Raw genomic sequence first — 14,032 nt, forward strand, 5'->3', positions numbered from 1 at the left:
CTAGCAGACAAGACTTGGCAGAAATGGAATATAATATTCATAAGTATGGTTTAATTAGTGTATAATCACCTGAAAATAAGAATTGTTGTGTTTTTGTTATCTTAGAATGAGCCCTTTATAGCTACATAGGGAGTGGGTCCTCTTCCATGGAGGCCGCCATGTTGCACCGCCATGTTTCTACAGTAGCCCAGAATGGACAAACCAAACAATGGTTCTAGAGAGGGCCTTTCACATTTTTCCTGAGTTCCGCAGTCACCGTAGGTTCTCCTACTCGCTTTGGGAGGGAAGGCGAGGGGAGCGGTATTGATTTGGTTCCAATCTGCAGCCTCACTGCTAGTTGCCACTAAATTTTACACGCTGCACCTTTAAAATTAGCCTTTTTTTGATCACATCTCAGGCAGTTTTTCTCTTTGGATAGTTTATAAAAATCAAGTGCTGTGTCTTTTATTTTAGTTTCCCACTACAATTGAGCAAAACCAGCATTTTCTCAGCTGTAAACAGCAAATTCATTACATTAAAAATGGATGGCTTAATGTTTTATTTATTGCTCGCCATAAACAAAACTCAGCATGAAATTTATTGATAGTCAACACATTAAAATGAGCAATAGGCCTTAAACAGAGATTATGAGGACCGTAGATACCATTGAAGACACTGAGGTCATGTCCTTTGTAGTTTTTTTTTTTTTTTTTTTAATGTGGATTTGGGTTAAAACAACCCTGGGGTTCACAGTTTCCAATTATAAACATACACATTGTGAATACTTTATCAGCTGATTCCAATGTTTTTAGACTCAGTGTTTAAATTTGACTACTTTCATGCCAAGAAAACAATGAATAGATGAAGACATCATTATTTTTCCATGAGAATTTTTATTCCTGGCATTGTGGAGAAGCCTTTTTTTTAAACACTGTTTATACCTCCATGTTGGAAGGTAAAATTTACATAAAGTATAACTGAACATTTAACTGAACTAAAAATATATATATATCTATGTATATATGTAAAACCTTCATTTTGGTTTCTAGTCAAGACTTTTGAGAGTGGTGAGGGGATTATTGGGGATATGACTTGGCTACACTCCTGGTGATTATAATAAGTGAAAAATTAGACATTGTAACATTTGTAAAGTTGATCCAAAGTGTCTTTTTCACAGATATGTAAGAGCTCATTTGTGTGTCTGTCAAGGTAAAAAAAAAAAAAAGAAAAAAAAAAGAGGAGGTTTAACTTCCTTTGCAGTGTCTCAGACAATGCAGAGTGACACAGATAGTGTGGTAACAAAAGCTCTGAGGTCAGAGGTAATAAGTTTCACACAGAGGATCTTCGTCTCGGGCTGAATCTCCATATAAATCCACTCGACTGGGTTTTATCAGAATCATCTCCTTGACTCACTTTGGATGTATTAGATTCTGAAGCAGCAATCTGTCCGTCATTCCCCTTTAACACTTCATTTTTCTTTCAAGATAAGGACTTTCCTTCCATTTTCTATCTGTGTGACAAAAGGCGATGATGTAACAAAAGCTGCTTATCGCTCTAGAGGGACGCCCAAGATGAAGGAAAAAAAAAATCTTTAGGCAGTGTGATAGCAGAGACCTATTGTTCAAGACACTGTCAATAAATACAATATATTGATAAATGTGTATGTGCTTCCATGTCTGTCTGTCTGTCTCTTTCTATCTATCTCTACCTCTCTCTCCCGTTCCCTCTCACTCTCTGTGTTTCACCTTTATGAGTTTGTTTTGGATCTTCGTGCTCCACCGGGGGGACCTATGATTTATGGGCACATCTGTCAGCCATAATAAAGCAGTCTCTAATGAAGCTGGGTAAGGTGACCTTTGTGTATACTGTATGTGTGTGTATATTTGTACGTGTATACTGTTTTTATTGGTGTATTTTTACACCTATATGCTCTGTTACAAAGGTAACAAGGGCAATGTGCTTGTGAGCTGAATGGTAAGCAATCAATGATGAGCTCTAAAATACTGGATATGTGCGTGTATTTGTGTCTGTGTTGCAGAGAAGACAGAGAGAGAGAGAAAAGGAAAGAAAAGACACAGGCAGACAAATAGAAAGACAATGTATGGCCACAAAATAGTGACCGTACGAGGAGACAAAAGGGGGCACAGTGCAGAAAACTGGAATTGTTTGATAAAGGAACACACTCACACGGCCTAATGCTGCACTGCAAATAAATGTAGGCCACATATTCCACTGGGAATGGAGCGGCCATCAGGAGGACGAGCCTCACTTCCAGCTATCTCACTATAATACAATAAGAGGGGGATAAATAAGGGGAAGGAGTAGTAGTAGACTGCTTTATGGGAAATATTCTGCAGAGTGGAAGCCAGCCGAAGCTTTAATCACCTCACTGTTACTGGCTTAGGATGCTTTATTATGATATCATCATCAAAGATATCATCGTCAAAGAGAGAAAAAGGAGCGTCTGGGACAGAGAGGAATGGAGGCGTGAAGAGAAAATGGGTAGTTGAAGTTGAAGGGGGAGGCACAGCGAGAGAGAGAGAGAGAGAAGTTGACAGAGATGAAGAAGAAAAACGATTATGAAAAATGACACAGATATTGTTGAAAAATGAAGACGTTCAAAGCTTTCAACATTCAACAGTTAAATCTCCAGAGCAGGTTTCAGAGTCTGGGTTATGCAGAATTAAATGGCAGCACCACCCCTAATTACCCACTCCACAATCTCAAAATATGATCTGTAAATAGCAATTAACATTCACCCCCATGATAAAAGTGTGTCTAATGTGCCACCAATGATGCGTAAGGGAATACATTTTATTATTCTGATGATGGTCTGGATAATTGTGATGGCTTCTGTCCAAGTTGTATCTACAGGGACTCGGTAAGGGTTTCTATATGAGCTGAAGAAGCTCGCGTGTTTATGAAGCTAACTGGGTCACAGCAAGTAGATCTCAAATCCCAATACCAGGCCATCAACTTATCTGTAGGGCTTCAATTATAGCTCAAAAATGTTGCTGCTGCCCTGAATTCCCCTCAGAATCCCAAGATGCTATTACTGAGTTACACACAGGGGGTGTTTACACTTTGAAATGTTAAAAAACACATCTGTTTCATCTAAATAGGACTACAGTAAGTCAGGGCGAGATAGTATATAATGTTTTCTACTCAAGAAAACATAATTAGAGTCGCCTCTATTCATTTTTTCTAGATTACCATAAATTATCCAACTGTAGATGAACACAGCCTCTCATACTGTAAACTGAATTTAGTAATCAGAAGAGATCTGCAGCTTAAAGTGTATTTTTTTCATCAATTAAATCAAATCTGATAACGCCTTGAGCTTTTAAAAGAAGGTGAAATTTTCCATTTCAAAATGCAAGATTTTTCTTTTTATCAATGACCAAAAATACCTGTTTTTACGTCTGTTACATCTACATAGGGTGTCCCTACGGCCCAGCAGCTGCTCGCCCAGCACCATTAGTTTCAACATCTCAGCATGAGTCATAGGAGGCCCTTGGGCTCCTGCTTCCTCTCATGGACTATCAGTCTTTAATTTTACACAGCCTGGGAATTTCCTTGTTAAGTAGTAACACTTGAGAGATTATTATTTTGCTCTCAAGCCAGGTATTAGTGCAGTGCTGTCACTGTCTTGGTTTGAAGATGTGAAAATAATCACCAGTGTTTTTAACAGTGTGTTTGTTATAGGGGCTTAGTTTTGTTTAATACAGACAAATATGAACTAACTTTACACTTCAGCATCAAGTCATGATAGATATATTATGCAATGATTCATTATGTCTTTGTTAATATCCTATTCCAAGTGTTAATGGTGAAGTGGAGCTACAGGAGAAAACTGCAGAATTGTGGCTAAACAGACAAGTAAGCTGCTAATATATCAATCTATATGCAAACCAAAAAAATGTTTAAGTTAAATATTTAACTTTTTTGTTGTTATTTTTGGATACTTCGGCTTTAATGTAATCATTATTATTATTATAGCCTTGATATTTTATGTTTTTCTTCCCATGAAAATGATAATTTATTCCATTAACGACAAGTAGCCTGTTATATCTTATTCCTCTGCGCCACAGAGCTCCATTGCTGTCTAAAAAGGATTAAAAACACATAAATTAACCACACTGTTGCACTGGGTGACATGTACCTTCATTACCATGAAAACACACACACACACACACACACACACAGTTACATAAACCATAAGCCGACATAAACCATCTTGCTGCTGTAAATAAGGACTAGTGCACCAAATAATCCTCAATAAATACACGATTTACTCCTGTTTCAGTAACGTTTGCAAAAAACTACAACTGCTTTAGGAAATAACTGAAACTTTTTTAAAATTTTTTTATCAAACTATGGATGACTTGTTTTCATTTTGAATAAAGCCACAGATAGGTGAAAGGAAATCAGAGAGTATTTAGAGATGAACTGATGTGTTGTTGTATTAGGTCTTTTCATTGGAGAAAAACGCTGAATAATGACAGCGTTGTCCTTTAATTTGGTGAAAGTAGAGACAGGAAACATAAGGAGAGAGAGTAGGATGACAAGCCCAGGCCAGGTTTGGACTGATGATGTCTCTGACATACAGTATGAGCATTAAATTAAAATCGGTAAGAATTGAGAGTGCAGTTATGTGCCCAAGGCATCAGTTCATTAAAATACCTGAGGAGGGCACGGAGCACAGCTGGTGAGGTGAATATTGAGAGCAAGTTGAATGCTGTCTTCCGGTAACTATGGCAGTGGGTGGTATTTGTCCATATGTCTTTGAAATCCCCCTCCATGTCCCTTGTCTTTGGAATAAATCTCCCTCTCCGCCACCGCCTGTGGCCAAATCTAATCTGCACTTCCAAGTGGAAACCAGTCATAACGACACAGCCAGTAGGGGGTTATTAAAAATCGAAACAGAGCTAATTAAAGCTAGGGTGAAAGAATCTGAGTTAAGGCTGGTGACCGGGCATACCATAGTAGACAGAGTTGATGTATAAAAGACAAACTGACCTAGACTGGAAGAGGAGGGAGAGAGAGATGTGTTAATCTAGCTGAGAATTGTCTTAAATAACAGAGTATGTATATAAGGAGGTCACCGGGGCACTGCCACTTCCAGAAACATTCACACGCCCTTGTTCTCGCACAAATCTGAGCAGGTAGGATGGACCAGATATAAAACCGACTTAGTGGCTCCGTCGTCTGATCCCAGAGGATCAAAAAAGTCATAAGGATTCAACGCATCATCCTGGGTTGTTCTTGACAGGTTGTGACATTTCACAGCACAGACACTGCGGATATAGAGGACTTTTTTTTTTCTTCCCCTTGCTATCACATCCTGACATTAACAAGAAGTGACATGCTTGTTAAGACAATAACAGCAGTCTCCTGAAATCAGTGTTACACCCGCCAGGACAGTAAATTCACTCTGAAGGCAAGCTTTCAACATCAAATAACGGTATATTCCTGTGTGTTTTTGGTTCATGCAAAGCAATTAACCAGGATTTTTAAAATTTTTGAACTCCATACATTTAACACTCAATATTGCCTCTTTGTTTATAATGCTTCAAATGTATCTCCTGATTTGCTATGTAAACTACCAAACCTGGGGAAAAGGGAACACTCTCTTTTCCTCGACGCCTAAATCCAATCAGAAGCATGAAATCACAAAACACCCACAGAAAACTAATGCAACAGATTCCATGTATTTTCTCTCTTTTTTATCTTTATCTTTGATATCTATTTCTATAAGAAACAGTCTATTTTGTATTTCCTACCTTCACCTCCTTTGATCACAAACATCAACCATAGAAAACTAATTTAACAGATTCCATGTATATTTTTTATACATGGATATTCTTATTTTAAACATACATTTTCAAAATGCATCATTTTTCCAAGGATCTGTCTGGTTCTTCTTTTGAATTCATTCTGAGCTTTATAAATCTTTAAAACCCCCATGGCCCCACACTCACTCATGTTTCCTGTTTAGACCTCTCCTCAGGGTGTGTACAAACTGTGCTTGATTAGCATCTCCCTTTCTCTCCTGTTAGTTTTTTTTTTTTTTATAACTTGCTGAGGCAGAACACATTTATCATTCTTATTATTACATAGAGTTTGGTGGCATCACATAATTCCTGTGTTCACATCATATGGTGATGGATGTAAAGATTCTCATGTTAAAGACTTGTGAGTGTCATTGGATGGTTTTATGATTACAGAGTTGGTTGTGTGATGGTTAAAAATAATGTACAATGACAAAATAACACTATGTCCATTTAAATTTGGTTTAATACATTGAGCAATGGTCTTTGGCTGAAGTGAGCCATCCATGTTTGCTTGGTTTTCAGGTATTCTGTATAACTAAGTGCCAATGATAAAGATATATCAGAGCTTTCAGAAAAGTCTGGGTTTCCCAGTCTTAATTACAACCTGGATGTTGACGTGTCTTTTAACGTCCAGTATAAACAGGAAGAATGATTACAGCAAGACAAACCTGTCGTTCATTTGGGCACCTGACTGTTGTTTTAAGACAGACTTGAAAAATTGTGAACCTATCCTTTAATTTTATCTGCTAACGTGTCAGCAAGGTCTATTTTGTTGCTCCTCAACACTCTCAGGTCTAGCATCTTTCCTGTTCTCTCTCTACCTGGTAAAATGGTAAAATGAGAGGCACTTCTGGCACCTTTCTAATCTCTTATCCACACGGTGCAAAACCTTTACATAACAATAAACCACAGCAATAACTAATTTTCAGCTGTCTCTCCCACATACACTTATTGCAAATGATCTGTTCAAAATCTTATCTTTGCTTCAGACTTACATCATAATACAACAATGCTTCAAATGCTACAAATATTACCAAGATCTCTTGTCCTTTACTGACCTACAAAAACTTGACATGCTTTGCATTTTTGTATGACTGACCCAACTCAGTACTTAAGAGCTCTTCAAAGCACACAAAGCTATAATGCAAACTATTGTACTCAGGTAAAAGCATACATTGATTATGAAATCTTTCTATAGGCCCACCTGCAAACATTACAGGGTGTCAATCAAAAGGAAATAGTTGGGAGCAAACTGGCCTTTCCCTCTGAACAAACTTGATGCCCTCGTTAGAGCTCAGGAACTGTCTCGTTAAGCTTGTGACTAATTTATCCAGCACAGTCTCCAACCTACAGCTTCTTTACTCTCAGCTGCAGTCTGTCACTCGCTCACATCTTCTGTAGACTGCCCTGATGTTGCGTGCTGCTCTCACATCCCCTGACATTCAGACATGCACTTGGCTTCAACACAAACACATTCGCTTACTGAGTTATTGATATCCTCGGTCTCCTTTTTCTTAAGGTTTTATGACCTTTTCATTTCTGTAAATCCCTAATGTGATGAAACTTCCTGTCTAGAAATTCAATTAAACACTTCAAACATTCTTCAAAATCACCAGAACAGTGATGATACACCTGCTTGAAGTCACTGCCAATAAGTCAGAAATAAAGAATGTGTAAAGCTCAACTTTTTTCTTTGTTTTTAATAGAAAACCAAAGAACAGCGATTAAACAACGCATGTGTGCATACAGTCCCTTTTTTTTTTTTTAAATCACTCACTAAAAATAAATGTGCAAGAGAAAAGAAAATACAGCAATCTTATAAATATAGGGCCCCAAAAACACCTCAAAAACATATACCAAATGCACCAAATGTAATGAGATGTTGGGTGAATATATTTGCACAAATATTTTGACAGTAAGTAATATGTCTACCCCATAATCTGAGCCTTTTACTGTGAAGGTCTGGACTTCCTTTCAGGTCATACAACTGCCAGTATAACTAATATACATGCGTTTCACTATTATTGCCTTTTTTTAATTTAAAAACTGTTAGATATTTTCTCTCTTTTTTAATATCTATTTCTATAAAATAAGTCTTGTGTTCATTTTATATTTCTATGTCCTACCTTTATCTCCTTTCATCACAAACATCACAAATGGTTTGACTCTTTATGCTACAACATTTCAGTATACTTACAGGGACCGACGTTCCATTAATGTTTTACTTGGCATTGCAATCATGACGAGGGGAGGACAAACGTTTTGACCTCTAGGAAAAGGGAGGAGTCTGACATTGGCTACCTGTGTGCTGTGCTACTCGAGGACGGAGGAGGGAGGGGGACGCACGCAGCAGTTGGGCCGTCTGACATTTTGCAGCATTGACCTGAAAATGTTCTGCTGCCTCCTTTTGTTCTTCCTGCCATGTCGCGGTGAGTCCACACCGGAGATTGACTTTCGGAGGGAGGTCTGGACTATCAGTTTCCTCTCTTGTTCCTTGATTTTGCACTGCAAGTGGCTCTGAATGGCAAAACCGAGGGATTCTGGGTCCACAGAAGCCCCGTAGACTTCCCAAGTCATCCCTTGTTCATCCCAGACAACATCATGGACGCTCTTTCCTTTCTGCTTCCCTGACTGGTCATCCTCCTCGTCATTTCTCTCTGGTTCCATCTTCTTCTTGTCAGAATTCGTCTGCTTCGTCAGGGCTTTACTTACAGCTTTAGTCTTTTCTTTAGGACTTTCAGCTTTCTTTTTTGTTGAATCTGACTTTGTGTTTGCTGTAGTTACTGTTGGCAGGGCCTCCTTGGGCTTGGTTGTTACAGCAGCCTGAGACAGCGCAGCATTGTTACTGTCAGCAGATCCAGGCTTGGTAGCAACATTTGTCTCTGGGGGTGTTCCTGATTTAAAAGAGGGAGCTCCAGCAGTGGATGTTTTCGCTGCAGATGTCTGAACTGCAGTTTTATTTTGGGAGTTACTTGTCTCTCCCTGCTCCTTGTGATTGCTGTGTTCAATGTTGATTTGATAAACTGGCTGGGTGTTGCATAGAGCTGATCCTGGTTCATTAGGCTTTGCTCCCAGCTTGGTGTCTTGCTGCTGCAACAAAGTTTCTGAGAGAAAAACCTTGCCAGCATTCTGGTTGGGGCACATCTCTGCCTCAACAGTGAGTCTCTCTGACTTGGGATCAGTAGAGGTGTTAAGAGAAGTTATGTTCATCTGTGACGGCCCAATCTGATGGAGGCCCAGACCCCCGTCGACCTGGTACACTACAGCCAGGCTCTGCGCCTCCTCCCTGGGTACCGCACCAGTGCTTGGCCTGCGAGTCACAGGCAACAGACTCGGACTTGTGGACACAGCCTTACTGCACATTTTTGCTACCGCTTGAACCTCCATATCATGAAACTGCTTGACTGGGGTGGATGATAGGGATGAGGTCATGGTTGAAGCTTCCTTGTAGAGCTTCGGCTGCTGCTGCTGCTCCTCAAAGACAGCTGTGTCAGTTTGGCTGTTTACCTCAGCCAACTGCCCATATGTCGGCATGTTTCGTATAGCCTGGGGCAGAGTGGAGGAATCCTTCTGTGAAGATACTGGCTGATGCATATCTGTGGAGACTTGTGATTTCTTTACTAGTTGCAAATCTTTCTCTGGATGTATTGAACTTGAACTCTTATTTGTAGGCTCAGCCTCTGCGTCTTGGCTCTTAGCTGGAGGTGAAGTAGAGCTAAGTAGAGCTGCTGTTTCCATACTTTGTTTAGGTTTGGGTGACTCTTGCAGAGAGATGGAGCTTAGTGAGCACTTTTGTATATGATCTGGCTCTTTAGATTTCTGTGGTAAAGCAGTGTCCTTGTTTAAAGCAGCTGAGGTACTTCCTTTATTATCCTGTTGGGGTGTCAGCACTTCAGATGCTGCTTGTTTTAAGTCACAAGCGTTGTTAGGATTTTGATTATTTGCAGAGACATGTTTTGTAGTGTCCTCTTGTGCTGTGGCTTTGGCTGAGGATGTTCCACTGCTCACGGCAGGCTTTGCACACTCCTCCTCTGGTGCACTTGGCCCTTTTACTCTGCAGTCATTGGTTGGTGTGTCGACCTTTGACGCTGTAACAGCAGATGACAAACCGGCCTTAAAGATATCCTTTTCATCAGCTGGGCTTAACATTCTCATATTAGCATTAGCATCCCTCTGGTCGACTCCTACCTCACCCACACCTTGGCCTGCGAGAGACAGGTTTGGCATCTGTTGGTCTCCACCTGCCACAAACTCAGATTTTTGCTGGTTTCCATTGGTTGGTGTTTGTATGTCCGACACAGCACTGCTAAGTGGATCGCCTCCCTTAGAAGCTGTTTTTTGGGGAGGTGGGATGGCATTAGCAGGAGCAGCAGTCAGAGATAAGTTATCCTTTTTGTGATCGGTAGATGTGAGGCTGGGTTTTGGACAAACCTGAGAGAGGTTTAGGTTGGGCTCTTTAGCCCAGTTGGCATTTGACTCCTTATTGCCCAGCGTGTCCGCCACATCCAGCTGAGGCACCATCTGGACCGTCACTGTCCTTTTTGGGTTAGTTCCCATGCTGGATTCACTGTTTCAGTCTTTAAATATTTTCGTAATCCAAAGATGAAAACAGAAGCAGAGTGTGATATGAGTCACTTCGTGCAATTTCCTATAGGAGGAAAATAGACATAGACTTAGTTTTTGGAAAAGTGACTGTTCTTTACTAAATTCAGATCTCAGATCATAACAATCAGATCAGATAATCTTCATGTAAGTTGCATCTTGCATTCCACTTAGTTTTGTTTGAACAACATGCACTCAGACAATCCTTTTTTAGAAAAAACCCCCCAAATGCCAGATCAATCAATGACCTGTATTTGCCTAATTCAATCACTGCTTTCAATCCAAATTAATTTGAATGCAAGCCTAATCATCAAATAAATCATAACCATAATACTCTTTGTCCAAGTCACTATAATGTGGAGTGCAGGCCTCTGTGTATTTCAAACATGTTTTTCTGTAGTGCAGTAAAGTTTTTATCTGTAAAGTCCTTTAATGTTTGCTTGTGGCTAAAGAAATTAGCAAACTCTCAATTAAAGCAGGATTCAGATAATTCTGGACACACGTCATCTTTTGATGATAATATCTTATAAATCTCTTTATTAGAGAATTTAAATACATATCAAGCAGTTTGGTCCACCTGTAGCAATAACACAAATATAAGAGTATCTACAGTAGGAGTCATCCTTACAGAGCACACATAAATACTGTGTCAGACTAAAGCAAAATAAAGTTCATAAAACTAAAAAAAAGTAAGCAAAGTGCAGAAAAAGACTTTGACATATGTAGGCTGAAACTGCTTACAGTGGATGTTCCACATTTAGCGGTCCCACCAGTCCAAAATATGTAGAATAATTAGTGTTAAATTATATAAGGAGGTGGCAAGTAAAGGTTATCTGATGAACGCTCACATGTTGCTCACAAAAGGGCTAACCACTGTTATATCAGTTCAATTGAACCTGTGTTACTGTTTTCTGCAATAACATTGTTCATATATAAATCAACAATGAAATTTCTGTCTAACACAATTTTATTCACACACATATTTGAGGCAGAACAATGTCAGCTTCATTTCAATTTCTAATAAATAATACTGCCAAACACCAAACATACTGAATGTGTACCCTGAAAACAATCTACTAGTCTTTTAGTTTATCTACCTTTTTTTATCATGACACATTTAGTGAAAAATAAACAGAGCAAAATGTGTCTTTAGATCCTCTTTTGTTTCATAATCAATCTTGTACAAATTCTAAGCAGTAACCTACAGTTTTACAAATGTCTTCTTCATCCCGAGCTTGATGAATGACTCCATCTCAGTCTGTCTCCTAAAAGTGTAAAAGCATCTGGGCCAATCCTGCAAGTAATGTGCCAGCAGCCAGCAGACCAGACATGTGAAATATCTGCTCCTTTGGAGTCAGACAAATGATTTCCACTGTGATCAAGACTTTAATCATACATAACAGCCCATACGTATAATTCATCGGCCCACGGAGAGCACTGGTTAGCCATTTCATTGACATTATTGATGATGAGTTCTATCCTACATACTGTGCTCTGAATATTAAACTCATCTGTTGAATTGTTCTGCTTTCTCTCAACAGCAAGCATCATCACCACAGTGTTCCTCTCTGGCGAGGGAACACATTTGGAGTAGGTTTTGCACTCATCAGGCAATATTTCTGTCTAGAAATAAAGCAACTCTAATTAAAATGTACTTGGTAACCTGAAAACATCTTTTTTTTTTTTTTTTTTTGAGTGTGACTAGAATAAAACCAGAATAGTGGGCTACTGTTTTGGGTCATAGGCAGGTGTTGCCCATTCGTGTGTGTTCATCTGCCTGTCTGTTGTCAAAGTGCAAATATTTATGGAAAGCATATCCTGGCTGTAATTAGAAACAATAAATAAAACGCACCGGTGTCTGTGTTTCTTTGCCTGCAGCAGTTTTAGGAGAGTGGATGGATGGAGTGCATGCAGAATGTGAATTCATGCAAAACGGCAAACATAAACATACGTGCGACCAATTCACGCCAATTAAGATCTATGTCATGTACTGTAGCCTACATTTGCAGTCCTGTCCCACCCCAACATCTCAGAGGCCACTGATATTTGCTGATTTGATTTGACCTTGCGGACGAATTCAAACATCTGACACGAAACAAACCTCTAGTGTGATGAAAAGGAGGGAATGGCTTACCTTGAGAGAGAGAGACGCTTTATGTCCCGTACAGTTGGGTGCCGTTTGCGCGTCCGTGTCAGTGAGATGAGGCTAAACCCTAGATATGAATATGGAAAATCAACCCCTGTGTCGGTGACATCAAGCCACGCCTTCTACCAGAATATGGGTCTTTTTTTTTTTTTTTTTTTTAGAGGTATCGATCCTCCGCAGCAAAGCGCAAAAAAAATAAAGCGCCCTGGCTGGATGACCGTGCGCAATGAGTCACCGCTGTCCGACCGATGGATGCTTCCTCCGAGGTCTTTATTAGCGTCGCCTTGTGCCAAGAAAAAAGTGGACCCCTCACAAAACGCATCTGTCACCAATTCACGGTGCGTGTGCCATCCCGCACTGAGCTGCTCCGGTGCAGGCAACGTGGTGCAGCGGAGTAAACCAGATGAATGGATGAATGGAGGATGAAGAGGGAGGCAGCTCTGTAATCCACACAGCCGCAGGCATGCATAGGAGGGTCACCTGCACTTGAAATTGATTCACTTTAAATCCTAGAATGAGCCTTTGTCTCCTAAGGCAGACTATAATATCGCAGGAAGATATATGATTTATTTTGTTGTGCCTTTTTTTGTGTATAGTTCAGACAGTGATTGGAGTCTATGTCTTTTAGGTGGGGGGTGTGTTTCTAAATAGATCCCTTTATATTAGTAACTGCGTTTTGATATGCAGAAAAATGAGGTTATAAGAGGTCTGATGAAGAAATGACCTTTAGAAACAGGCTCGGTGACATGAAGAAGCATGCTGTCATTGCAGCCATTTCAGTTTAGCTCACTTTTTATGTGATATCTGATCTATACAGAGAAGATTCATATTTCTCTCTTTATTATATTGCTTTACAAAATGGTGCAATGTGGACAGAAAGGGTTGCAATTCTCAAATACAGAATGATGAATCATAAATCAATTTGTGTCAGAAAGTCTTGAGATTCTTTAAACTCCACTCATGAAAAATATAAGTTCAAATAAATAAATTCAAATGAAACTATTTTATTACTGAATATTATAACTCAATTGCAGTGGGGTAGTAATATTTCTTGTTTTACTACTGAGAAAAAAAAAAGAAGGGAGCCGTCAAATGCAAAAAATTGAGAGAATTTACTGAGCTGAAATACAGGCACTAAATGGCATGAAGAACACAGAAAAGCTTGGATCAGCAGCTAGTCTGGATTGCAACACGTTTCAAACTTGGCGCTCTTCCTCAGGCAGCATTGCTTTACTACTGCAGAGAAACTGCAGTTTCTTTCTCTGTGGTTACAACTGTTCCAGGTGGACACTGGACACTGTTAGATCAGTGGTTCCAAACCCAGGGATCAAGACATGCCCGAGATGTCGCAAGATGAATCTGATATGGAAGAAGCTGAAAAATCATAAATCTTTTTTAAGGTTATTTTTTGGCCTGTGTTTGATAGACGGTAGAGATACAGACAGGACATGCTGGCATAGAGAGAGAGATG

At 39.6% G+C, this 14,032-nt stretch overlaps 1 protein-coding gene across 1 annotated transcript; it reads right to left on the bottom strand.

Annotated features, from left to right (window-relative positions):
* Window positions 1-7,537: 7,537 nt before the first annotated feature.
* Window positions 7,538-13,242, bottom strand: gprin3b (GPRIN family member 3b). Its single transcript, XM_067584911.1, has 2 exons — window positions 12,550-13,242; window positions 7,538-10,461 (listed from the first exon to the last, which is right to left on the bottom strand). Exon 2 carries the CDS (start codon window positions 10,368-10,370, stop codon window positions 8,127-8,129), a length of 2,244 nt encoding a protein of 747 aa, XP_067441012.1. The 5' UTR covers window positions 10,371-10,461; window positions 12,550-13,242; the 3' UTR covers window positions 7,538-8,126.
* Between the last annotated feature and the right edge of the window lie 790 nt (window positions 13,243-14,032).

The sequence above is a fragment of the Thunnus thynnus genome, chromosome 3, assembly GCF_963924715.1.
Source record: "Thunnus thynnus chromosome 3, fThuThy2.1, whole genome shotgun sequence".
Lineage (NCBI taxonomy): Eukaryota > Metazoa > Chordata > Actinopteri > Scombriformes > Scombridae > Thunnus > Thunnus thynnus.

What these genes read in the sequence shown, in the direction of transcription:
- gprin3b (XM_067584911.1), bottom strand. Translation starts at nt 10,370, where the DNA reads ATGGGAACTAACCCAAAAAGGACAGTGACGGTCCAGATGGTGCCTCAG.